The sequence below is a fragment of the Somniosus microcephalus genome, chromosome 14, assembly GCF_052327205.1.
Source record: "Somniosus microcephalus isolate GS21.2 chromosome 14, FLI_Smic_1.0, whole genome shotgun sequence".
NCBI lineage: Eukaryota > Metazoa > Chordata > Chondrichthyes > Squaliformes > Somniosidae > Somniosus > Somniosus microcephalus.
In genome coordinates this window covers 134,359,268-134,383,912 of record NC_141000.1, presented here as the reverse complement: position 1 = coordinate 134,383,912, position 24,645 = coordinate 134,359,268, and the positions used below count along the sequence as shown (strand labels likewise).

The following is a 24,645-nucleotide window of genomic DNA, read 5'->3' as shown; positions in this document are numbered from 1 at the left end:
CTGACTATTATATTTTTGGTTTCTAGAATGTTCTTCTATTTTCTCCTTTAGTAGGAATTCCATTATTTTTCCTACCACCGATATTCAGCTGACTGGTCTATAATTCCCTGGACATGTTCTATTTTCCTTCTTAAATATAGGTATTACGTTAGCTATCCACCAGTCCTCTGGCATTACACCTTTTTCTAACAAATTATTAAATCATAGAATGAATCATAGAATGGTTACAACATGGAAATAGGCCATTCTGCCCATCAAGCCCATGCTGACTCTCTGCAAGAGCACCTCAGCTACTCCCACTCCCCCGCCCTTTCCCCGTAGCCCTGCAAATGTTTTGCTTCCAGGTACTTTTCCAACTCCCTTTTGAAAGCCGTGATTGAATCTGCCTCCACCACCCTTTCAGGCAGTGCATTCCAGATCCTAATCACTCGCTGTGTAAAAAAGCTTTTTCTATGTCGCCTTTGGTTCTTTTGCCAATCACCTTAAATCTCTGTCCTCTGGTTCTCAACCCTTCTGCCAATGGGAACAGTTTCTCTGTATCTACTCTCTCCAGACCCCTCATGATTTTGAACACCTTTATCAAATCTCCTCAATCTTCTCTGGGAGACCAACCCCAGCTTCTCATCCCTGGAATCATTTGCGTAAATCTTTTCTGCACCCTCTCTAAGGCCTTCACATCCTTCCTAAAGTGCGGTGCCCAGAATTGGACACAATACTCCAGTTGAGGCCGAACCAGTGTTTTATACAGGTGGTTCATAATTTCCACACTTTTGTACTCTATACCTGTGTTCATGAAGCCCAGGATCCCGTATGATTTTTTTAACCACTTTCTCAACCTGCCCTGCCACCTTCAATGATTTGTGCACATATACCCCCAGGTCTCTCTGTTCATGCACCCCCTTTAGGATTGTACCCTTTAGTTTATATTTTCTCTCTTCATTCTTTCTACCAAAATGTATCACTTCACACTTTTCTGCGTTAAATTTCATCTGCCACATGTCCACCCATTTCACCAGCCTGTCTATGTCTTCTTGAAGTCTATCACTCTCTTCCTCACTGTTCACTATACTTCCAAGTTTTGTGTCATCTGCAAATTTTGAAATTGTGCCCTGTACACCCACATCCAAGTCATTGATATCAAGAAAAGCAGTGGTCCTAGAACCGACTCTGGGGAACCCCACTGTATAACTTCCTCCAGTCCGAAAAAACAACCGTTCACCACTACTCTGTTTCTGGTCACTTAGCCAACTCCGTATCCATGCTGCCACAGTCCCTTTTATTCCATGGGCTTCCACTTTGCGTGTGTGTAGTGCTGCCTCTGCTGTCTCTTTAGATTATTTAAAAATGTGTGGATGTAATCCATCCGGACCAGGGGGTTTATCCTCTTTGAATTTGATTAATTTATTTCTTATTTCTCCTGTTTTTAATTTAAATGCGGTTATATCATTTCTAATCTCATCTTCCGATGTCATGTCCACCTGTTCTCTGTCTCTGGTAAATACTGAAGCAAAGTAATTATTTAGTATTTCTGCCATTTCGCTATCACTGCCTGTGATTTTATCCTGACCATCCCTTAGCGGCCCTATTCCCATCCTGACCTTTCTTTTATTATTTATGTGCCTGTAAAATATTTTGCTTTATGATCCTTGATGATTTCATTTCATAGTTCCTCTTTGACTTTCTAATTTTTTTTACTTCTTTCCTAATCTCTTCGTATTCTCCCTTATCATGCACTCCCCTGCTGTCTTTGTACTTAATATACGTCTCTTTTCTTACCCTCAATTTTTTCCTCATGTCTTTATTCATCCATGGAGTCTCATTAATGTTTAGTTTGTTCTTTCCTTTTAGTGGAATATATTGTCCCTGCACTCTGTTGAACACCATTTTAAATGTTTCCCATTGCTGTTCTACATCGTTGTTTGCCAATATTGTTGCCCATTTTATTTTCCCAAGTTCTATTCTCAGCCCCTCAAAATCAGCTTTTCTCCAATCTATTACCCTGGTCTTTTTCATACTTATGTCTTTCTCAATTATCTTCTTAAAGCCTATTATATTATGGTCACTATTGCCTAGACGTTCCCCTACTTTTACTTCTCTTATCTGCTCTGGTTCATTCCCTAATACTTGATCCAATAGCGAATCCTCCCTTGTTGGGCTTTTTACATACTGGGTTAGAAAGGAGTCCTGTAGACATTGTAGGAACTCCATTCCCTTATCCCCTTTACCTACCTCTTCTGTCCAATTAATATCGGGGTTGTTGAAATCCCCCATGATGATTATTATTATTTCCCTGTGGTCTGTAGACTACACCTATTAGTGTGATTGATCCTTCATTATCTTTTGTCTCTATCCACATGGATTCTATTTCTGTCTTGCTGATGGCTGTGTCAGTTTTTTCTACTGCTATTCTGTTACTGCTCCGCCTCCCTTTTTTCCCCCTCCCTATCTTTTCTAAATATGTTATACCCTGCAATGTTTAATTCCCAGTCCTGATTTTTCTGTAGCCATGTCTCAGTAATCCCAACTATATCTGGTTCCTCGCAATGTATTATTGCCTCCAGTTCCTGTTTTATTATGGACACTGTGTGCATTGCTGTACAGACAGTTTAACTCATTTTTAATAGCAGTTCCTTTCACTTTATTTTTAACCATCTTTTTACTCTCCTGTTCTATAACTATTTATTCCCTGGCCATTTATGTCCTGCCTTAGTTTAGTCTGTCCCATGTTCTCCTTTCCTGTTTCGTTTATATATACGCTTGTTTCAATTCTTGTAGATCCCTTCTCTTGCCGCCCCCCCCCCCCCCCAATCTTACTAGTTTAAAGCCTTTGCCACCTCCCTATTTTCCCTTTCCGCTCAGACACGGGTCCCATTCTGGTTCAGGTAGACTCTGTACCATCGGTACAGCTCCTTCCTGTACTAGTGCCAGTGTCCCATGGAAAGGAACCACTCTTTCCCATACCAGCCCTTTAGCCACGTGTTAATTCTCCTGATTTGTCTGTCCCTACGCCAATTTGCACGTAGCTCAGGCAATAGTCCAGAGATTATACCCTTGAGGTCCTGCTTTTTTTTAAGTTCACAGAATCACAGAAACCCCACAGTGCAGATAGAGGCCATTTCGGCCCATCGAGCCTGCACCGACACATATCCCACCCGATCCCCGTAACCCCACGTATTTAATCCCCCTAACACTAAGGGTCAATTTATCATAGCCAATCAACCTAACCCGCACATCTTTGGACTGTTCCTAACTCCTGATACTCCCTCAGCAGGACCTCCTCCCTGTTCCTACCTATGTTGTTTGTTCTGATATGGACCACGACAACTGGATTTATTCCCTCTTTCCAAATTCCTTTCCAGCTGCCTCGAGATATCCCTTACCTTGGCAACACACCCTTCAGGGCTGCCGAGGACACCATCTATCCCCCCTAATTATAGAATCCCCCATCACTACATTTCTATTCTGCTCTTTCCATCCACCCCCCGGACAGCCTTCTGAGCCACGGTGCCTTGGTCTGCATTGTGGCTGTCCTCCCCGCAGTCCTTCTCCTTGTCCTCACAGGTAGCGAGTATATTGTACCTGTTGGACAGGACCAGTGTCTGCGGGTCTTCCTTCTCAACCTCTCCTAAGTCCCTGCTACCCAGCTCCCTAACAAACATACCTTCCCCGTCCTGAACCTGTGTTTTCCTCTGGAGTGTGACTGTTCTGGATAAAAATATCCAGAAATTCCTCCCCCTCCAGAGCCTGGTTCATCCGATTCCCTCGGAATGAAACTCCCAAGACGGGTGATGTCTGGGCGGACTCCACGTTCAAACCTGGTTTGCAAATTTCTCCGGTATCCACTGACCCTCTTGCAATGTCACTACTCCTGATGTGATTGAATCCAGACTCTACAGTACCCCAGACGGACTGGAGCTCAACCCTGTCTGGCTGGGCCCCTGTCCCCCTGCACTGGAGAGGTGGCCCAGGTTTGATCAGCTAACCTGCAGTCATTGAACTTACTTTAAAACTGGTCTCTGTCTTGTATTTTGTCAGACTGGGGGTGCAGGAGTCGTGTGTACCCCAGGTACAGACCCCACCCCCACCCAATCCACAGCACCATCCCATGCATCCCTGTCTCTAAGGATTCGAGGTTGAGTCAGCGGGGACTGAAAAACAGCCAACCTTTGATCCTGGTGTAAGCGCTGCAATTGGCTTGCCAGGGACCTTCTCCCCCACCCCCAGACCCCACTGGGCCTGGGGGCGTCCCGTGCAGGAGTGGTGCCTCTGTCTGCGAGGGACGGGTCTCCAGTGTGCGTTAGCTGTTGTGTATCTGGCACTGAGATTAACAGTTTCCTCTCTTGCAGTATCGGAATGCCAGCAACCCCCTGGTTCATTATGATCAGACTGCGGAGGAGATAATCAAGCAATGTGATGGTACGGTTTGTGAACATGTGCCTGGAACTGACCTTCACTAGTGGGCTTGTTATTTTACAGTGTGTACAGTCTGATCCCAAAACGAACCCTTCACCCAGACCCTCGGACATATCTCCAATTTCCCCACTTCTCCCCTGGGGTCTGGTCCACACATTCACCACCCTCTGCCTAAAGTGGTTAAATCTAAACTCATTTATACATCCAGGGCCCTGTCACAGTGAGATTGGGGAGACGGGGCGGTCCGGGGGGGAGACGGGCGGCCCCGGGCCTGTCACGCCGGTCTGTTGCCCCTCCCCTCTTTCACCAAAAGCTGGCGGTGGGGAATTCCCATTGATGGGAGGATTGGTTCAGAGGTCGGGGGCTAAACAGTCGAACGATTGGTTGGAGACTTCCTGCACCCTTTAAATGAGCTGGTGATCTTGAGATGAAGACTATTTACACCCAAGCCTCCGGCACATCCCCCATCCCAGGAGCTGAGTGAAGTTCTTTGGTGGGTCTGGAGACCACAATCTCCCCCCCACCCCCTTCCCCCACCACCTTCTGAACTGGTGATCCCGGTTTGGGGGTGGGGGGGGTGTTGTGGGGACTGGTGACCCTAATTTGGGATAGGGAGGTGGTGGTGACTTATGGGCCGAGTCTCTCATTCCCTCTTTCTGACCCTTTTAGGAAAAGTGGACATGTTTGTCGCTGGGGCCGGAACTGGAGGAACCATCACCGGGATCGCCAGGAAGCTAAAGGAGAAATGTCCAAACTGCAAGGTACCTCGACCACAGCTTGGGGGAGGTCAGGGGCGGGGTTTTGGGGGGGTGGGCGGGGTTTTGGGGGGTGGTGGGCGGGGTTTTGGGGGATGGTGGGCGGGGTTTCGGGGGGTGGGTTGGGGGGCGGGGTTTCGGGATGGTGGGCACGTTGGGAGTAGGAGTTGGGGAGAGGGGTGGTGTTGGGGGGAGGGGTGGGGTGGTGTTGGGGGAGGGGGATTGGAGGTAGCGGTTCTGTAAGTTGCTCACTCTCCGACTCTCTTGCAGCCTGGGTTGAGGTGAAGGTTTGGGGACTCGCGCTGACCGTTCTCTTGCCTTTAGATTATTGGAGTTGATCCGGAAGGTTCCATCCTGGCGGAACCTGAGCAACTCAACCAATCGGACACCAGCACGTATGAAGTGGAAGGAATTGGCTACGATTTCATTCCAACAGTTCTCGATCGATCGGTGAGTGATTCCGGCCATGTCCAGTCTGACCTGTGGACTAGGGGTGAATCCGCAGACACAGTGCCCACTCGATAAACTGGGCGGAATGTTAACCTTCAGCAATGATGTGAATCCCTGTATGGGGAGTGAGTGAATGAGCGACCCTTTATATCACCAACTTCCAAAGTTAACGTTACTCCCTCCATCTTTGGGCTTCGATTGGGGGGGGAGGGGAAATCAGCCAGGGTTCCTGCTCCTGATCACTGCCCAGTGACCCCGGGGTTAGAGAGAGGGGAAATCAGCCAGGGTTCCTGCTCCTGATCACTGCCCAGTGACCCCTGGGTTAGAGAGGTGGTGGGGTCTGTGCTGTGGGTGTTCGATGGTCAGGGTTCAGGGTCTGTGCTGTGGGTGTTCGATGGTTTGGGTTCAGGGTCTGTGCTGTGGGTGTTCGATGGTTTGGGTTCAGGGTCTGTGCTGTGGGTGTTCGATGGTTTGGGTTCAGGGTCTGACTGCCTTTAATCTCTGCAGGTTGTAGATAAATGGTACAAGAGCAACGATGACAGCTCGTTTCAAATCGCCCGTCAGCTGATCAGAGAGGAGGGTCTACTCTGTGGTGAGAAATCGGGGTGAGGGGGAGTCGGTGGGTGGATGGGGAGGGGATGGTATTTAGATGGGAGGCAGAGGAGGGGTGGGCTGGTGTGTTTGGGGGGCTCTGGGTGGGGTGGGCTAGTGGGGGGTCAGTGAGTGGGGTGGGCTGGTGGGGGGGTGTGGTGTTTGGGGGGTTCAGTGGGTGGGGTGGGCTGGTGTGTTTGGGGGGTCAGTGAGTGGGGTGGGCTAGTGGGGGGGTGTGGTGTTTGGGGGTTCAGTGGGTGGGGTGTCGGTTGGTGGGGGTGTGGTGTTTGGGGGGTCAGTTGGTGGGGTGGGGGGTCAGTGGGTGGGGTGGGCTGGTGTGTTGGGGGGGTCAGTGAGTGGGGTGGGGGGGTGTGGTGTTTGGGGGGTTCAGTGGGTGGGATGGGCTGGTGGGGGGTCAGTGGGTTCTGTAAAAGTATCCTCCGGACTCAAAGGAAAACAGTAAACAATGCATGCAGGGCGGAACTAGGCCAATATCCATTAATAATCACTATCCAAAAAAGAGCCACCAAATTTTGGAACCACCTACAAATGAGCAACCCCCAATGCTATCACTACGACGCCCTGAAATGCCAAGAGCTGACCATAAAGAAGAATACCCTCAGTCAACTAGTCCTGGGACTCAGTGAAGTAACTACTAACAATACTAACAATAACCAGCCCCAGGACAGTGACAGGGTAACACAAAGAATTCGACCCAACACAATCGTCGCTAAGCAAAAGGAAAAATATCTGACATATTGGGCAGAAACAACAAAAACCCAAAGCAAACTCAATTGCTACTTGGCCCTAAACAGACAATACAACATAGCTGATTACCTGACCATGGTAAAGGATAACAAACTGAGAAGAACCTTGACAAGGTACAGACTTAGCGAACATAGCCTAGCGATCGAAAAAGGCAGACACAGGCAGACCAGGCTGCCAAGAGAAGACAGGATATGCTCTCACTGCAGTCAGGGAGTGGTGGAGACAGAGATGCACTTCCTCACAGCCTGTGGAAAATATCAGGACATCAGGGAGAATTTCTACCAAAAATTCTCACAAATATGCCCTGAATTCAGAAATCTGAATGACAACCAAAAACTCCCATTCCTACTGGGAGAGGAGAGAAGCTGTGTAACACTGGCGGCACACTATGTTACAGCTTGCCATGAACAGAGGGACAACCAGTAAACTAAGAAATGAATATATATAAACAATGCGAATGTATATTTATACACTCGGATATACCTGTTTATACACTGTATGAATAGAACTGCGTTTATGTGCTCAACCATAAATGTATTTTGATGCTTTGGCAACATAAGATGCAACTTATCATGCCAATAAAGCGATTTGAATTGTGAATTGGGTGGGCTGGTGTGTTTGGGGGGTCAGTGGGTGGGGGGGTGTGGTGTGTTTGGGGGGTTCAGTGGGTGGGGTGGGCTGGTGGGGGGTCAGTGGGTGGGGTGGGCTGGTGTGTTTGGGGGGTTCAGTGGGTGGGATGGGCTGGTGGAGGGTCAGTGGGTGGGGTGGGCTGGTGCGGTGTTTGGGGGGTCAGTGGGTGGGGGGGGTGTGTTTGGGGGGGTCAGTAAGTGGGGTGGGCTGGTGGGGGGTCAGTGGGTGGGGTGGGCTGGTGTGTTTGGGGGGGTTAGTGAGTGGGGTGGGTTGGTGGGGGGGTGTGGTGTTTGGGGGGTTCAGTGGGTGGGGGAGGTGGTGTTTGGGGGGGTCAGTGGGTGGGGTGGGCTGGTGTGGTGTTTGGGGGGGTCAGTGAATGGGGTGGGCTGGTGGGGGGGGTGTGGTGTTTGGGGGTTCAGTGGGTGGGGTATCGGTTGGCGGGGGGGTGGTGGTGGTGGAACATAGGAACAGGAGGAGGCCATTGAGCCACTCGATGAGATCATGGTTGATCGCTGATCTAACTCCATCTACCCGCCTTTCCCCATGTCCCTTAATACCTTTGGTTAACAAAAATCTACCAATCTCAGATTTAAAATTAACAATTGATTTTGCATCAATTGCCGTTTGCGGAAGAGAGTTCCAAACTTCTACCACCCTTTGTATGTCGAAGTGTTTCCTAATTTCACTCCTGAAAGGTCTGGCTCTAATTTTTAGACTCTGCCCCCTAGTCCTAGAATCCCCAACCAGCGGAAATAGTTTCTCAATTCAATTCAATTCAATTCAATTCAAATCGCTTTATTGGCATGACAAGTTACATCTTATGTTGCCAAAGCATCGGAAAACATTCATGTTTGTTCACAAAAATACAGATCTATCCATACAGTGTATAAACAGATATATCCCTGAGTGTATAAATATACTTTCATATAATTTGTATATACTCTTTTTTCTTATATTTAGTGGTTGTCCCTCTGTTTATGGCAAGCTGTAACATAGTGTGCCGCTAGTGTTACGCAATTTCTCTCTTCCCCTAGTAGGTATGGGAGTTTTTGGTCGTCATTCAAATTTCTGAATTCCGGGCATATTTTTGTGAATTTTGGGTAGAAATTCTCCCTTATGCCCTGATATTTTCTACAAGCTGTGAGGAAGTGCATCTCTGTCTCCACCACTCCCTGACTGCAGTGAGAGCATATCCTGTCCTCTCTTGGTAGCCGGGTCTGCCTGTGTCTACCTTTTTCGATCGCCAGGCTATGTTCACTAAGTCTGTACATTGTCAAGGTTTTTCTCAGTTTGCTATCCTTTACCATGGTCAGGTAATCAGCTATGTTGTATTGTCTGTTTAGGGCCAAGTAGCAATTGAGTTTGCTTTGGGCTTTTGTTGTTTCTGCCCAATATGACAGATATTTTTCCTTTTGCTTAGCGACGATTGTGTTGGGTCGAATTCTTTGTGTTACGCTGTCACTGTCCTGGGGCTGGTTATTGTTAGTAGTGTTAGTAGTTACTTCACTGAGTCCCAGGACTAGTTGACTGAGGGTATTCTTCTTTATGGTCCTCTCTTGGCATTTCAGGGCTTCGTAATGATAGCATTGGGGGTTGCTCATTTCTAGGTGTTTCCAAAATTTGGTGGCTCTTTTTTGGATAGTGATTATTAATGGATATTGGCCTAGTTCTGCCCTGCATGCATTGTTTACGGTTTTCCTTTGAGTCCGGAGGATACTTTTACAGAATTCTGCATGTAGGATCTCAATTGGGTGTTTGTCCCATTTTGCAAATTCTTGTTGTGTTAGCGGTCCCCACACCTCACTGCCATAGAGTGCAATTGGTTCAATTACTGATTTGAAAATTTTGAGCCAAATGCTAATTGGGATTTCTATTTGGATTGATTTTTTAATGGCATAGAAAGCCCTTCTTGCTTTCTCTTTCAGTTCATTCACAGCCAGTTTGAAATTTCCCGTAGAACTGATTTTTAAGCCCAAGTATGTGTAGTTAGTGGTTTGTTCAATTTTGGTTTTTCCTAGTGTGAAATTTATTTTGGGTCCCTGATGTCTGGATCTTTGCTGGAACACAAGGACTTTGGTTTTTTGGGGATTTATTGTCAGGGCCCAAGTCTGGCAGACCGACTCCAGCAGATCCAGGTTCTGCTGTAGACCCTCCTTAGTTGGTGACAGCAGAACCAGGTCGTCTGCATAGAGGAGGAATTTAACCTTGGATTCATATAGGGTGAGGCCGGGTGCTGTAGATTGTTCAAGTAGTTTTGCCAACTCATTTATGTAAATATTAAAGTGTCGGTGAGATTGGCAAGCCCTGCGTCACCCCCCGCCCCTGTGGGAAGTATTTTGTTTGTTTGTCTCCAATTTTAACTGCACATTTGTTGTTTGTATCTGTTTATCTGTTCCCCTTAATATCCTGAAAACTTCGATCAGATCACCCTTTAACCTTCTAAATTCCAGGGAATACAACCTTAGTTTGTGTAATCTCTCCTCGGAATTTAACCCTTGAAGTCCGGGTATCATTCTGGTAAACCTACGCTGCACTCCCTCCAAGACCAATATATCCTTCCTAAGGTGTGGTGCCCAGAACTGCTCCCAGTGCTCCAGGTGTGGTCTAACCAGGGCTTTGTACAGCTGCAGCATAACTTCTACCCCCTTGGATTCTAGTCCTCGAGATATAAAGGCCAGCATCCCATTAGCCTTTGTGATTATTTTCTGTACCTGTTCATGACATTTTAATGATCGATGTACCTGGACCCCCGAGTCTCTTTGGACCTCCACTGTTTTTAGCCTTTCACCATTTAGAAAGTCCCCTGTTCGATCCTGTTTAGGTCCAGAGTGGATGACCTCACATTTGCCGACATTGAAATCCATTTGCCACAGTTTTGCCCATTCACTTAATCTGTCGATATCCCTGTGTAATTTTATGCTTTTATCTACACTGCCTACAATGCCGCCTATCTTTGTGTCATCGGCAAATTTGGATACATGACTTTCTATCCTATCATCTAAGTTGTTAATAAATATTGTGAATAGTTGAGGCCCCAACACAGATCCCTGTGGGACACCACTAGTCACATCCTGCCAATAGTTGACCAGGCAACTATCGACCAGTTAAACTAACATCTGTCATTGGGGAAATGCTGGAGTCCATCATTAAGGAAGTGGTAGCAGGTCATTCAGAAAATCATAATATATTAAAGCAGAGTCAACATGGTTTTATGAAAGGGAGGTGGGAGGGTGGGTGGGTGGGAGGGGTAGGGGGTGGGGGCGCAGTGGGTGAGGGAGGGGGTGAGACAGGGCTGATCTGATTTGTCTGATTCTGTTGTCAGGCGGGAGCTCGGGGAGTGCGGTCTCCATCGCTCTGCAGGCTGCGCAAGACCTAAAGGAAGATCAACGCTGTGTGGTCATCCTCCCGGATTCCATCCGCAACTACATGTAAGTCCCGGCCCCTCTGCCTCCCCCCCCGACCCCCTCTGCCTCCCCCCCGGCCCCCTCTGCCTCCCCCCCTCTGCCTCCCCCCCGGCCCCCTCTGCCTCCCCCCCGGCCCCCTCTGCCTCCCCCCCGGCCCCCTCTGCCTCCCCCCCGGCCCCTCGTTTTTCTGCCCTGCAGTGGGGGCCCAGATGCCGCCCCTGGATGTGGGGAATGCCATGGGGGTTCTGTGTACTGACTTGTTTCCCTGTTTCTCCAGGACCAAGTTCCTCAGCGATGGGTGGATGAAGCAGAACGGTTTCGAACTGGACTGTCCGGACCGCGGCAAGAAGCCCTGGTAAGAATAATGTCGAACAACAAACCTCCCTGGATGCCACAGACACTGACTCTCACTGGGGTACGGGTTCTCCACACACTGACTCTCACTGGGGTACGGGCTCCACACACACTGACTCTCACTGTGGAAAGGGTTTCACAGACATTGACTCTCACTGGGGTACGGGTTCCACTGACACTGACTCTCACTGGGTTACGGGTTCCACTGACACCGACTCTCACTGGGGTACGGGTTCCACAGGCACTAACTCTCGCTGGGGTACGGGTTCCACACACACTGACTCTCACTGGGGTACGGGTTACACACACACTGACTCTCACTGGGGTACGGGTTCCACACACTGACTCTCACTGGGGTATGGGTTCCACACACACTGACTGGTACGGGTTCCACACACACTGACTGGTACGGGTTCCACAGACACTGACTCTCACTGGGGTATGGGATCCACAGACACTGACTCTCACTGGGGTACGGGTTCCACTGACACCGACTCTCACTGGGGTACGGGTTCCACTGACACCGACTCTCACTGGGGTATGGGTTCCACACACACTGACTCCCTGGGGTACGGGTTCCACTGACACCGACTCTCACTGGGGTACGGGTTCCACACACACTGACTCTCACTGGGGTACGGGTTCCACACACACTGACTCTCACTGGGGTACGGGTTCCACAGACACTGACTCTCACTGGGGTACGGGTTCCACACACACTGACTCTCACTGGGGTACGGGTTCCACAGACACGGACTCTCACTGGGGTACGGGTTCCACAGACGCTGACTCTAACTGGGGTACGGGTTCCACACACACTGACTCCCTGGGGTACGGTGTAATCTGATGTTTGTACCTGTTCACAGGTGGTGGAAGTCACGGGTTGAGGAGCTGAATGTCTCTCCTCCTCTCACTGTGCTGCCGTCTGTCTCCTGCCAGAGGATAATTGAGATTCTCCGAGAGAGAGGATACGACCAGGCTCCCGTGGTCAGTGGTGGAGGGTAAGTGTTCGAGGGGCCCTGTGTAGGCTAATCTCACTGCCCGCTCTCTCCCTATACCCCTGTATCTTTCTCTGTTTCAAAGATTTATCTAGTTTTCCATTAAACAATATAATGGCTCAATTCCTGCCTGTGAAAAAGCTCCAAAAACCCACTGTGGAGAAATTTCTCCAATCCACCCACCTCTCTCAGCGATAATTTTAAATTGATGTCCTCTCGACACTGACTCCTCAACTGGATGCAATTGTCTTTCCCTATCTACTCTATTAAAATCATTTATAATTTTAAAACCTCTATGAAATCTCCGCTTAGCCTTCTTTACTCCAGTGGAAACAGTCCCAGTATCTCGGGTCTCTCCTTATAACCTGATGTCATCCTGGCGAATCTACGCTGTACTTTTTAAAAATTGTTTATGGGATCTGGGTGTCGCTGATAAGGCCGGCATTTATTGCCCATCCCTAGTTGCCCTTGAGAAGCTGGCGATGAGCCGCCTCCTTGAACCGCAGCAGTCCGTGTGGTGAAGGTGCTCCCACAGTGCTGTTAGGGAGGGAGTTCCAGGATTTTAACCCAGCGACGATGAAGGAACGGCCGATATATTTCCAAGTCGAGATGATGTGTGACTTGGAGGGGAACTTGGAGGTGGTGGTGTTCCCATGCGCCTGCTGCCCTTGTCCTTCTAGGTGGAAGAGGTCACGGGTTTGGGAGGTGCTGCCGAAGAAGCCTTGGCGAGTTGCTGCAGTGCATCTTGTAGATGGTACACACTGCAGCCACGGTACGCCGGTGGTGGAGGGAGTGAATGTTGAAGGTGGTGGATGGGGTGCCAAATCAAGCGGGCTGCTTTGTCCTGGATGGTGTCGAGCTTCTTGAGTGTTGTTGGAGCTGCACTCATCCAGGCAAGTGGAGAGTATTCCATCACACTCCTTACTTGTGCCTTGTAGAGTTGGAAAGGCTTTGGGGAGTCAGGAGGTGAGACACTCGGCGCAGAATACCCAGCCTCTGACCTGCTCTTGTTGCCACAGTATTTATGTGGCTGGTCCAGTTAAGTTTCTGGTCAATGGTGACCCCCCAGGATGTTGATGGTGGGGGATTCGGCAATGGTAATGCCATTGAATGTCAAGGGGAGGTGGTTAGACTCTCGCTTGTTGCCTATAGTCATTGCCTGGCACTTCTGTGGCGCGAATGTAACCTGCCAGTTATCAGCCCAAGCCTGAATGTCGTCCAGGTCTTGTTGCATATGGGCATGGACTGCTTCATTATCTGAGGAGTTGTGAAAGGTGCTGAACAGTCATCAGCGAACATCCCTATTTCTGACCTTATGTTGGAGGGAAGGTCATTGATGAAGCAGCTGAAGATGGTTGGGCCTAGGACACTGCCCTGAGGAACTCCTGCAGCGATGTCCTGGGGCTGTGATGATTGACCTTCAACCACCACAACCATCTTCCTTTGTGCTAGGTATGATTCCAGCCAGTGGAGAGTTTTCCCCCTCATTCCCATTGACTTCAGTTTTACTAGGGCTCCTTGATGCCACACTCGGTCAAATGCTGCCTTGATGTCAAGGGCAGTCACTCTCACCTCACCTCTTGAATTCAGCTCCTTTGCCTATGTTTGGACCAAGTCTATAATGAGGTTGGGAGCCGAGTGGTCTTGGCGGAACCCAAACTGGGCATCCGTGAGCAGGTTATTGGTAAGTGCTGCTTGATAGCACTGTTGATGACACCTTCCATCGCTTTGCTGATGATTGAGAGTAGACTGATGGGGTGGTAATTGGCCAGATTGGATTTGTCCTGCTTTTTGTGGACAGGACATACATGGGCAGTTTTCCACATTGTCGGATAGATGCCAGTGTTGTAGCTGTACTGGAACAGCTTGGCTAGAGGTGCGGCTAGTTCTGGAGCACAAGTCTTCAGCACGATAGCCGGGATGTTGTCGGGGCCCATAGCCTTTGCTGTATCCAGTGCGCTCAGCCGTTTCTTGATATCACATGGAGTGAATCGAATTGGCTGAAGACTGGCTTCTGTGATGGTGGGGACCTCAGGAGGAGGCCGATATGGATCATCCACTCGGCACTTCTGGCTGAAGATGGTTGCAAACGCTTCAGCCTTGTCTTTTACACTCGTGCTGGGCTCCACCATCATTGAGGATAGGGATATTCATGGAGCCTAGTCCTCCCGTTAGTTGTTTAATGGTCCACCACCATTCATGACTGGATGGGGCAGGACTGCAGAGCTTTGATCTGATCTGTTGATTGTGGGATCGCTTAGCCCTGTCTATAGCATGCTGCTTCCACTTTTTAGCATGCACGTAGTCCTGTGTTGCAGCTTCCCCAGGTTGGCACCTCATTTTTAGGTACACCTGGTGCTGCTCCTGGCATGTTCTTCTACACTCCTTATTGAACCAGGGTTGGTCCCCTGGCTTGGTGGTAATGGTAGAGTGAGGGATATGCCGGGGCATGAGGTTACAGATTGTGGTGGAATACAATTCTGCTGCTGCTGATGACCCACAGCACCTCATGGATGCCCAGTTTTGAGCTGTTAGATCTGTTCTGAATCTATCCCATTTAGCACGGTGGTGGTGCCACACAACATGGGGCGGGGGGACGGTAGGTTGGGGCGGGGGGAGGGAAGGTTGGGGCGGGGGGAGGGGAGGGTGGGGCGGGGGGAGGGTAGGTTGGGGCGGGGGGAAGGTTGGGGTGGGGGGCAGGGGGAGGGTAGGTTGGGGCCAGGGGAGGGCAGGGTGGGGGGAAGGTTGGGGGGGCGGGAGAAGTTTGGGGTGGGGGCGGGGGGAAGGTTGGGGGTGAGGGCAGGGTGGGGGGTGGGAGAAGGTTGGGATGTTGGGGCGGGCGGGGGGAAGGTTGGGGGGCGGGAGAAGTTTGGGGTGGGGGTGGGGGGAAGGTTGGGGGTGAGGGCAGGGTGGGGGGCGGGAGAAGGTTGGGATGTTGGGGCAGGTGGGGAGCTGGGTGTAGCGGATGCTGTGAATTGTGTGTGATGCTGTATTGGTTTGTGTTTGCAGGAAGGTCCTGGGAGTGGTTTCTCTGAATCAGATGCTCAGTTCCATCCTGGCTGCAAAGGTTCAACAATCCGATCCAGTCTCTCTGGTTCCATACCAGCAGTTCAAACAGGTACTGCCCCTCACTGTGGCTATAGGGCTCGGGCTCTGTATTGGAATCATAGAATGATGCGGCACAGGAGGCCATTCAGCCCATCGTGCCTGTGCCGGCTCTTTAAAAGAGCTCTCCAATTAGTCCTACTCTCCTGCTCTTTCCCCATAGCCCTGCAATATTTATCAAATTCCCTTTTGAAAGTTATTATTGAATCTGCTTCCACCGCCTTTCAGGCAGCGCATTCCAGATCACAACAACTCGCCGCGCAATTTTTTTCTCCTCATCTCCCCTCTGGTTCATTTGCCAATCTCCTTAAATCTGTGCCCCCTCATTCTTGACCCTTCCCCAATTGGAAACAGTTTCTCTTTATTTACTCTATCAAAACCGCTCATGATTTTGAACACCGCTATTAAATCTCCTTCTCTGTTATATGGAGAACAGCCTCAGCTTAGAACATAAGAAATAGGAGCAGGAGTTGGCCATTCGGCCCCTTGAGCCTGCTCCGCCATTCAATAAGATCATGGCTGATCTTCGACCTTAACTCCACTTTCCCGCCCGCTCCCCATATCCCTTGATTCGCTTAATATCCAAAAATCTATCGATATCTGTCTTGAATATACTCAACCACTGAGCCTCCACAGCCCTCTGGGGTAGAGAATTCCAAAGATTCACCACCCTCTGAGTGAAGAAATTTCTCCTCATCTCAGTCCTAAATGGCTGACCCCTTATTCTGAGACTGTGACCCCTGGTTCTAGACTCCCCAGCCAGGGGAAACACCCTCCCTGCATCTACCCTGTCAAGCCCTGTAAGAATTTTATATGTTTCAATGAGATCCCCTCTCGTTCTTCTAAACTCTAGGAATATAGGCCTAGTCTACTCAGTCTCTCCTCATAGGACAATCCCCCCATCCCAGGAATCAGTCTGGTGAACCTTTGTTGCTCTCCCTCTATGGCAAGTATATCCTTCCTTAGGTAAGGAGACCAAAACTGTACACAATACTCCAGGTGTGGTCTCACCAGGGCCCTATATAATTGCAGTAAGATGTCTATCTTATACTCAAATCCTGTTGTAATAAAGGCCAACATACCATTTGCTTTCTTCATTGCTTGCTGTACCTGCATGTTAACTTTCAGTGATTCGTGTACAAGGACACCCAGGTCCCTCTGAACACCGTTTCCCAATCTCTCTCCATTTAAGAAATACTCTGCTTTTCTATTTTTCCTACCAAAGTGGATAACTTCACATTTCTCCACATTATATTCCATTTGCCATGTTCTTGCCCACTCACTTCGCCTGTCTATATCCCCTTGAAGCCTCTTTGCATCCTCCTCACAACTTACATTCCCACCCAGCTTTGTATCATCAGAAAACTTGGATAGAATACATTTGGTCCCCTCATCCCAATCATTGATATAGATTGTGACTAGCTGAGACCCAAGCACTGATCCTTGCGGTATCCCACTAGTTACAGCCTGCCAACCCTGAAAATGACCTGTTTATTCCTACTCTCTGTTTTCTGTCCGTTAACTAATCCTCAATCCATGCTAGTATATTACTCCCAATCCCATGAGCCCTCATTTTGTTTAATAACCTCTTGTGTGGCACCTTATCGAATGCCTTCTGAAAATCCAAATACACCACATCCACTAGTTCCCCCTTATCTATTCTGCTAGTTACAACCTCAAAAAACTCCCAACAGATTTGTCAAACACGATTTTGTAGTGTCCGTGTGTAGATAAAGACACTGAAGACAGGAGTTGGTTCATAGGTATTTACTAAGCAAGTCTGGGGGGGGTTCCAAAGGATATACACAATACACAGGCTTATATAGCCCAAGTGGCAATTACCGGCATTGCGCACACCTGGGGCTCTTAAAGGCACATACACCACAATTGCTTTTAAAGGCACATACACCACAATTCCTCCCCTTCTAGCTAACTAGTACATCATATTTTAAGTAATTATTAATTACATGTTATATGCAAAATAATATACATTGCTGTATTAATTAATTATAAGTTAGTCTCTCAGGAGGCTTCCTGACTCGGTCCGGATAACGCCTCGGGGGTGTAGTAGTTTCTAGTGGTGTAGTAGGTTCTTCTGGTAAGGCTGATTCGGCTTGAAGGCCAGTGTCGGGTTCATCGGGTTCCAGTATCACTGGATCGGAGGTAGATATGGGTATCTCTACTTCATCGTTAGATGTATAGCGTGGTGGTGTAGGTTGTCCCTTTTCGGATGACTTGATGATTTGGTCAGCATGGCGCCTTATTATGCTTTCTCCGATGTCCACGGTATACATCAGTGGTCCTAGTCGTGTGCAGATAGTTCCAGGCTGCCATTTCTCGGTACGCTAGTCCCGGGCCAAAACCGGTTGGCCTATCTGGAAGGCCCTAGTTGGCCTTTCATTCATGCCCTGAAACTGCCGGTTCTCCACGTCCCTTTGGATGTTGGGCTTGACCAAATCCAGCCGGCATCTTAGGTTTCTATTGTAGAACATCATGGCGGGAGTTTGGTTTGTAACCATATGTGTTGCATTCCTATATGCAAATAAGAAGTTATCCACCTTGTGCTGAAGTTTTATGTTTTCATTACCCATGGCCTTTATGGCCTTCTTAAAGGTCTGGACAAACCTTTCAGCCAATCCATTGGTGGCGGGATGGTATGGGGCGGACGTGTAGTGCTTTACCCCATTGTTCTTTAAGAACTTTCTGAATTCTTCGGACACAAATTGCGGTCCATTATCAGAACATATCTGTTCCGGCAGCCCATTCCTGGCAAATATGGTCCTTAATACTGTGATGGTTTTTTCCGTGGTGGTGGAGGACATCTTTATTACCTCCAGCCACTTGGAGTGTGCATCAACTGCGATTAAGAACATTGAGTCCATAAATGGACCAGCAAAGTCGATGTGCACCCTTTGCCAGGGAGATGAGGGCCACTCCCATGGATGTAGAGGGGCCTGTGGCGGAGCATTTTGGACCTTCTGGCATCCTAGGCAGCTCTTGGTCATGTCTTCGATGTCTCCATCGATACCTGGCCACCATACAAACGCCCTAGCTAGGTTCTTCATTTTCACTCCACCCAGATGCCCCTCGTGAAGCTCCTTTAGCACTTTATCCTGGAGTTTGGGTGGAATCACCACTCTGGATCCACACATCAAGGTTCCTCGGCACACTGACAGCTGTTCTCTTCTTTGCGAGAATGCTGGCAACAGTGGTTCGCCATGTGCTGGCCATCCCTTCATTGTTAAATCGTAGACCCGTGAGAGAGTAGGGTCATTTCTGGTCTCCCTTTCAATGGCAGAATTTGTCACCGGTAGACATTCCACTATGGTAGAGTGGAATATCTCTACTGGGTCTACTGTAGGTGCCTCTTCTATCGTTGGCAACGGCAGGTGTGATAAACCGTCAGCATTCCCATGCTGTTTTGACCCTTTGTATTCAATGTTGTATTGGTGTGCCCCTAGAAAAAGGGACCACCTCTGTAGTCTTTGTGCCGTCATAATGGGGACACCTTTCTTAGGGTTGAATATGGAGATGAGGGGTTGATGGTCAGTCAGCAAGGTAAATTTTTGTCCGTGTAGGTAATGGTTGAATTTCTTCACTCCCCATACCAGGCTGAGTGCTTCCCTGTCTATCTGGCAATAGTTACGCTCAGCTGAGTTCAATGAGCGTGACGCAAAAGCTATCGGCCGTTCCGAGCCATCAGGGAATCTATGGGACAATACCGCTCCTATGCTGTAAGGGGATGCATCGCACGCCAGTCTGATTGGTAGTGATGGGTTGTAATGAGCCAAAACTTTCTCGGATGTGATTAAGTCTTTACATTTATGGAAGGCACGTTTACAGTCTTCGTTCCATTTCCAAATCACTCCTGTGTGTAGAAGATCATTAAGAGGGTGTAGAATAGTTGATAAGTTCGGTAAAAATTTATGATAGTAATTTATTAATCCCAGGAATGACCTCAATTGTGAAACATTTTCAGGTGCTGGGGCTTTTATAACTGCTTCAATTTTTTCAGGTGACTTATGCAACCCTTCCTTATTAATTATGTGGCCACAATATGATATCTGATTTTGGAAAAATTCGCACTTGGGGCGATTTGCTCGTAGGCCCCGTTCTTTCAGCCTAGTGAGCACCTGCTCCAAATTGGCAAGGTGCTCGTTGTCGTTTTCTCCTGTTATAAGGATGTCGTCTAGGTAACACTGAGTCCCCGGAATCCCTTGCAGGACTTGCTCCATAGCTCTTTGCCAGATAGCTGGGGCTGATGCTACTCCAAAAATCAGTCGATTGTACTGGTACAGGCCTTTGTGTGTGTTTATTGTGAGATACTTTTTAGAGGTCTCCTCAACCTCCATCTGTAGATATGCCTGTGCCAAGTCAATTTTTGTGAAACGTTTTCCTCCGGATAGTGAGGCGAAAATATCTTCTATCCTCGGAAGAGGATACTGTACCGTGTGAAGGACCGGGTTTACAGTCACCTTAAAGTCCCCACAGATGCGAATTTTTCTCTGTTCCTCAGAGTTATTTTTCAATGCTTTTTTCATGACTGGAACGATGGGTGTTGCCCATTCGCTCCAATCTATTTTGGATAATACGCCTGCCTTTTCCAAATTCTCCAGCTCTGCCTCGACTGCCGGACGTATTGCGTATGGCACCGGTCTTGCCTTAAAAAATTTTGGAATTGCTGCATCTTCCACTTTTATTGAGGCGGTGATGCCTTTCAAGGTTCCTAGTTTCTCTTGAAACACTTCTTTGGCGTTGGCCAAGATGTCTTTTAATCGTTCAGGTATGATGTCATCATTGTTTTTTTTCCTTACTGGTCACCGTCAGTGCCTGAATGGAGTGCCAGTCTAAACGTATCTTCCTTATCCATTCACGTCCCAACAACGGTGGACCACCATCTTGTAGAATGTATAAATACAACTTTTGTATTTCTTTGCCGTTGTATACCACAGGCACCTTTATTTTTCCTTTGGGGTATACTTTCTGCCCCGTATATGTTTTTAAGATAATGGATGTGTCTTTTAGAGGTATATGCGAAAATAGCCTCTCGTAATCTCGTCGATTTATTACGGTTAGAGCTGATCCTGTATCTAGCTCCATTTTAACTGGGGACCCTGCTATTATGAGGGTAACCCAAATGGTCTGGTAATCTTCATTGGCAATTACATTATGTAATTTGAGAGAGCTTAGTCTCTTGTTCCCGGAGTCGCTATCGCTCTTCTGGTCTCTGGAGCTACTGTCCGTCATCATTTGTACCTTTCTGTGCTTTTCCTTATTGATTCTTTTCCCATTAGTGGATTTTTTATTTTCAGATCGGCATACACGTGGAATGTGTCCCATCTTTCCGCATCGCCTGCATGCTTTTTCTTTGAACCAGCAATCCCTCTGGTCATGATTGGATCTGCCGCAGCGATAACATCTTTCGAAACCCCGTGTCATTTCATGGGTGCCGAAGTCCTGTGGCCTTTGCTGTATCTTTGCCGCTCCTATTGCACTGAAAGCCTTGTCCAGTGTTAAATCTTTTCCAGAAGATACCTTTTTTTGTGTTTCTACACTTAGGGGATCGCAGATGAATTTGTCTTGCAGAGAATCTGCCAGTCCTGCCTCGAATTGGCAGTGTAGGGTACCAACAATCTCCTCAAAATTCTTGTCCATCGGTTCGGCTGGAGTGATTAAGTTGCGTAACAGCTTGTATGTTTCTGCGCCCATTAGATCCAGAAGCACTGAAGCTTTTTTTTCATCTTCTATTCCATTTGCGGTGCAAAACACCTCCACTCTTTCTACATATGTGGTCCAATCCTCTATCTTGTTATCAAAAACATCAATATTGCCAAAGTTAGGCTCTGTTTCATTATCAAAAGCATCAATATTGCCAGACTTAGGCATTTCAAAAAAAGATATGGTGCTTCCCGCGCTTTTTTTTTCCTCTCTGTAGCAACGATATGGCGCTTCCTGCGCTTTCCCGCCGCTGCTACCGATAACAACGCTGTTTTACTGTGGTTTCCGTTTATTCACTGTTGGAGACTCGTTCCCGACGGAGGTCTAAACGCTGACCTGCTTGCCGCGCCAGCCGTCTCCCGAGTGCACCCTCCCAGTCCGTTATTGCTTGCCTCCGATTTCGCTGCCTGTCTCAGCTGTAGAGCCCGCCGCTGGAGCCCCAGCCTGACGCCCAGGAAGGATTAGCGCAGTACCTGCCACCAGCTTGGCCAGCTGGTGAAACCACAGTTTCTATTACTTCCTTGAGTCTTCTGGACGCTGGAGGAATCGATGTCCTTGAGATGCTGCCGAATTGCAGGTAAGTCCGTTTCCACTTCGTCGCCACTGTAGTGTCCGTGTGTAGATAAAGACACTGAAGACAGGAGTTGGTTCATAGGTATTTACTAAGCAAGTCTGGGGGGGGTTCTAAAGGATATACACAATACACAGGCTTATATAGCCCAAGTGGCAATTACCGGCATTGCGCACACCTGGGGCTCTTAAAGGCACATACACCACAATTGCTTTTAAAGGCACATACACCACAGATTTCCCTTTTATAAATCCACCTTGACTCTGCCCAATCCTATTATTATTTTCTAAGTGCCCTGTTACCACGTCTTTAATAATAGATTTTAGCATTTTCCCTACTACTGATGTCAAGCTAACTGGTCTGTAGTTCCCCGTTTTTTCTCTCCCTCCTTTCTTAAATAGTGGGGTTACATTTGCTACCTTCCAATCCGCGGGAACCGTTCTAGAATCTATGGAATCTTGGAAAATGACAACCAATGCATCCACTATCTCTATAGCCAACTCTTTCAAAACCCTAGGATGTAGGCCATCAGGTCCAGGGGATTTATTGGCTTTCAGTCCCATTAATTTCTCCAGTACTTTTTTTTTTAGTAATAATTTCTTTCAGTTCCTCATTCTCGCTCGACCCTTGGTTCTCCACTATTTCCGGGAGGTTTTTTGTGGCGTCTTTCGTGAAGACAGACACAAAGTATTTGTTTAATTTCTCTGCCATTTCCTTATTCCCCATTATAATTTCTCCTGTCTCAGCCTGTAAGGGACCCACATTTACTTTTGCTAATCTTTTCCTTTTTACATACCTATAGAAGCTTTTACAGTCTGTTTTTATGTCTCTTGCTAGCTTACTCTCATTGTATTTTCCCTTTCTTTATCAATTTATTGGTCCTCCTTTGCTGAATTCTAATATCCTCATTCTTCAGGCTTACTATTTTTGGCAACATTATAAGCCGCTTCCTTTGATCTAATACTATCTTTAACTTCTCTTGTTAGCCACGGTTGGATCTCTTTTCCTGTGGGATTTTGTGCCTTAAAGGAATGTATATTTGTTGTAAATTATGTATTAATTCTTTAAATGCTAGCCATTACTTCTTTACCGTCATACCTTTTAATGTAGTTTTCCAATCTACCTTAGCCAACTCGCCCCTCATACCTACGTAGTTTGCTTTGTTTAGTTTTAAGACCCTAGTTTAGGATTTAACTAAATCACTTTCAAACTTGATATAAAATTCTATCATATTATGGTCACTCTTCCCTAAAGGCCCCTTTTACTACAAGGTTATTAATTAACCCTTTCTCATTGCACAATACCAGATCTAAAATAGCCTGTTCCCTAGTTGGTTCCTCAACATACTGATCTAGAAAACTATCTTGTATACATTCCATGAATTTGTCCTCCACACTATTACTGCAAAATTGGTTTGCCCAGTCTATATGTAGATTAAAGTCCCCCATGATTACTGTATTACCCTTGTTACATGTGCCTCTAATTTCCTGATTTATACTCTACCCTACATTACAACTACTGTTTGGGGGCCTGTAAACAACTCCCACCAATGTTTTCCGCCCCTTGTTGTTTCTTAGCTCCACCCAAACTGATTCTACTTGATTTTGGGAGCTAAGATCCTTTCTCTCGACTGTCTTTATCCCATCCATTATTATCAGGGCTCCCCTCCTTTTCCATTTTGCCTATCCCTTCTAAAAGTTATGTATCCTGGAATATTTAGTTCCCAACCTTGGCCACTTTGCAACCACGTCTCTGTTATGGCTATTAGATCAAACCTGTTAAATTCTATCTCTGCTATTAATTCATCTATTTTGTTGTGAATGCTTCGCGTATTCAGATATCGTGCCTTTAGCTTTGACTTATTTCTCTTTTTCCCTGATGTCACATTAGTCACTGATGCCCTATTATCTTTGTTACTCTCTCTCCCTTCCTGACCCACTCTGCTTATTTTTACCCAAAACTCTACTCTGCTCTAGAGCCTTGACATTTCTATTGCTGCTTTTAAATTTACTCTTTCCTGAATCCTCCCGCATCCCCGCCCTTCATTAGTTTAAAGCCCTGTCTACTGCCCTAGTTATTCGGTTTGCCAGGACACTGGTCCCAGCCTGGTTTAAGTGGAGCCCGTCCCAACAGAACAGCGCCCTCTTTCCCCAGTACTGGTGCCAGTGCCCCATGAAGCTAAATCCCTGTCTCCCACACGACTTTTTGAGCCACACATTTAAACCTCTAGGGGGAGAAATGGAGTATAGCCCCGTTTGGGTCGCCAGGGCGCTAAAAGTAGCGCCCCGGAAACATTCGCGCCCCCGCACCGGAAATTGAGTGGTTGCGCCCCAAAGGGAAGCGTGGCGCTACTGGAGGCGCCCCGCATCCCTCTTGGGACGCTGCGAGTGAATGTCATGGCGCAACGTGCCGCAGTGCCACACGCTGCGGCACGTCGCGCCGCGGTCTTGCAGGCCTTCCTCCCCTTCTTAAAGGGGAGGGGCCTTGTGCAGCGCGATCTGGGGCCCAGCTGGGCCCCCGAGGATCGGGAGTGGAGGCAAAAGAGCCCGGCACCAAAGAGAAGTGCCGGGCTCTTGGCGCGCAGCCGGCATTCCGCGGGGGGAGGTTCAGGAGGCCGGGGACGGGAGCGCAGGCATGTGCTGGCAGGCGGCCAACAACAAAAATGGCCGCCCCGCACCCCGCCTTTAATTTGCGCCTCCCCGGCCGCAGGTAGGCCCCCCTGAACCCGTCGGACATAGCGTCCGGCGGTAAATTGGGGCGCTGCCGAATATCGCGGCCGGGGCGTCAGCGGGGCGCTGCGCACACCGATGACGGCAGCGGCGCAGCGCTAACGGTTAACGCCACCACTAACGTCCCACGGAATTTAGCGGGAGGCATGGGCAGTGCCG

The 24,645-nt window shown here is 48.2% G+C and overlaps 1 protein-coding gene across 3 annotated transcripts in view; it reads left to right on the top strand.

Annotated features, from left to right (window-relative positions):
- The window catches only part of cbsa (cystathionine beta-synthase a), a 48,321-nt gene that overhangs the window by 15,638 nt on the left and 8,038 nt on the right, over positions 1 to 24,645 (top strand). For all 3 annotated transcript variants that reach the window (XM_086007348.1, XM_086007346.1, XM_086007347.1), the window contains 8 exons: positions 4,347 to 4,416; positions 5,083 to 5,174; positions 5,493 to 5,618; positions 6,126 to 6,210; positions 10,930 to 11,035; positions 11,289 to 11,366; positions 12,232 to 12,366; positions 15,373 to 15,481. In XM_086007348.1, the coding sequence (XP_085863474.1) occupies positions 4,347 to 4,416; positions 5,083 to 5,174; positions 5,493 to 5,618; positions 6,126 to 6,210; positions 10,930 to 11,035; positions 11,289 to 11,366; positions 12,232 to 12,366; positions 15,373 to 15,481 (801 nt within the window). The remainder of the gene's footprint in view (positions 1 to 4,346; positions 4,417 to 5,082; positions 5,175 to 5,492; positions 5,619 to 6,125; positions 6,211 to 10,929; positions 11,036 to 11,288; positions 11,367 to 12,231; positions 12,367 to 15,372; positions 15,482 to 24,645) is intronic.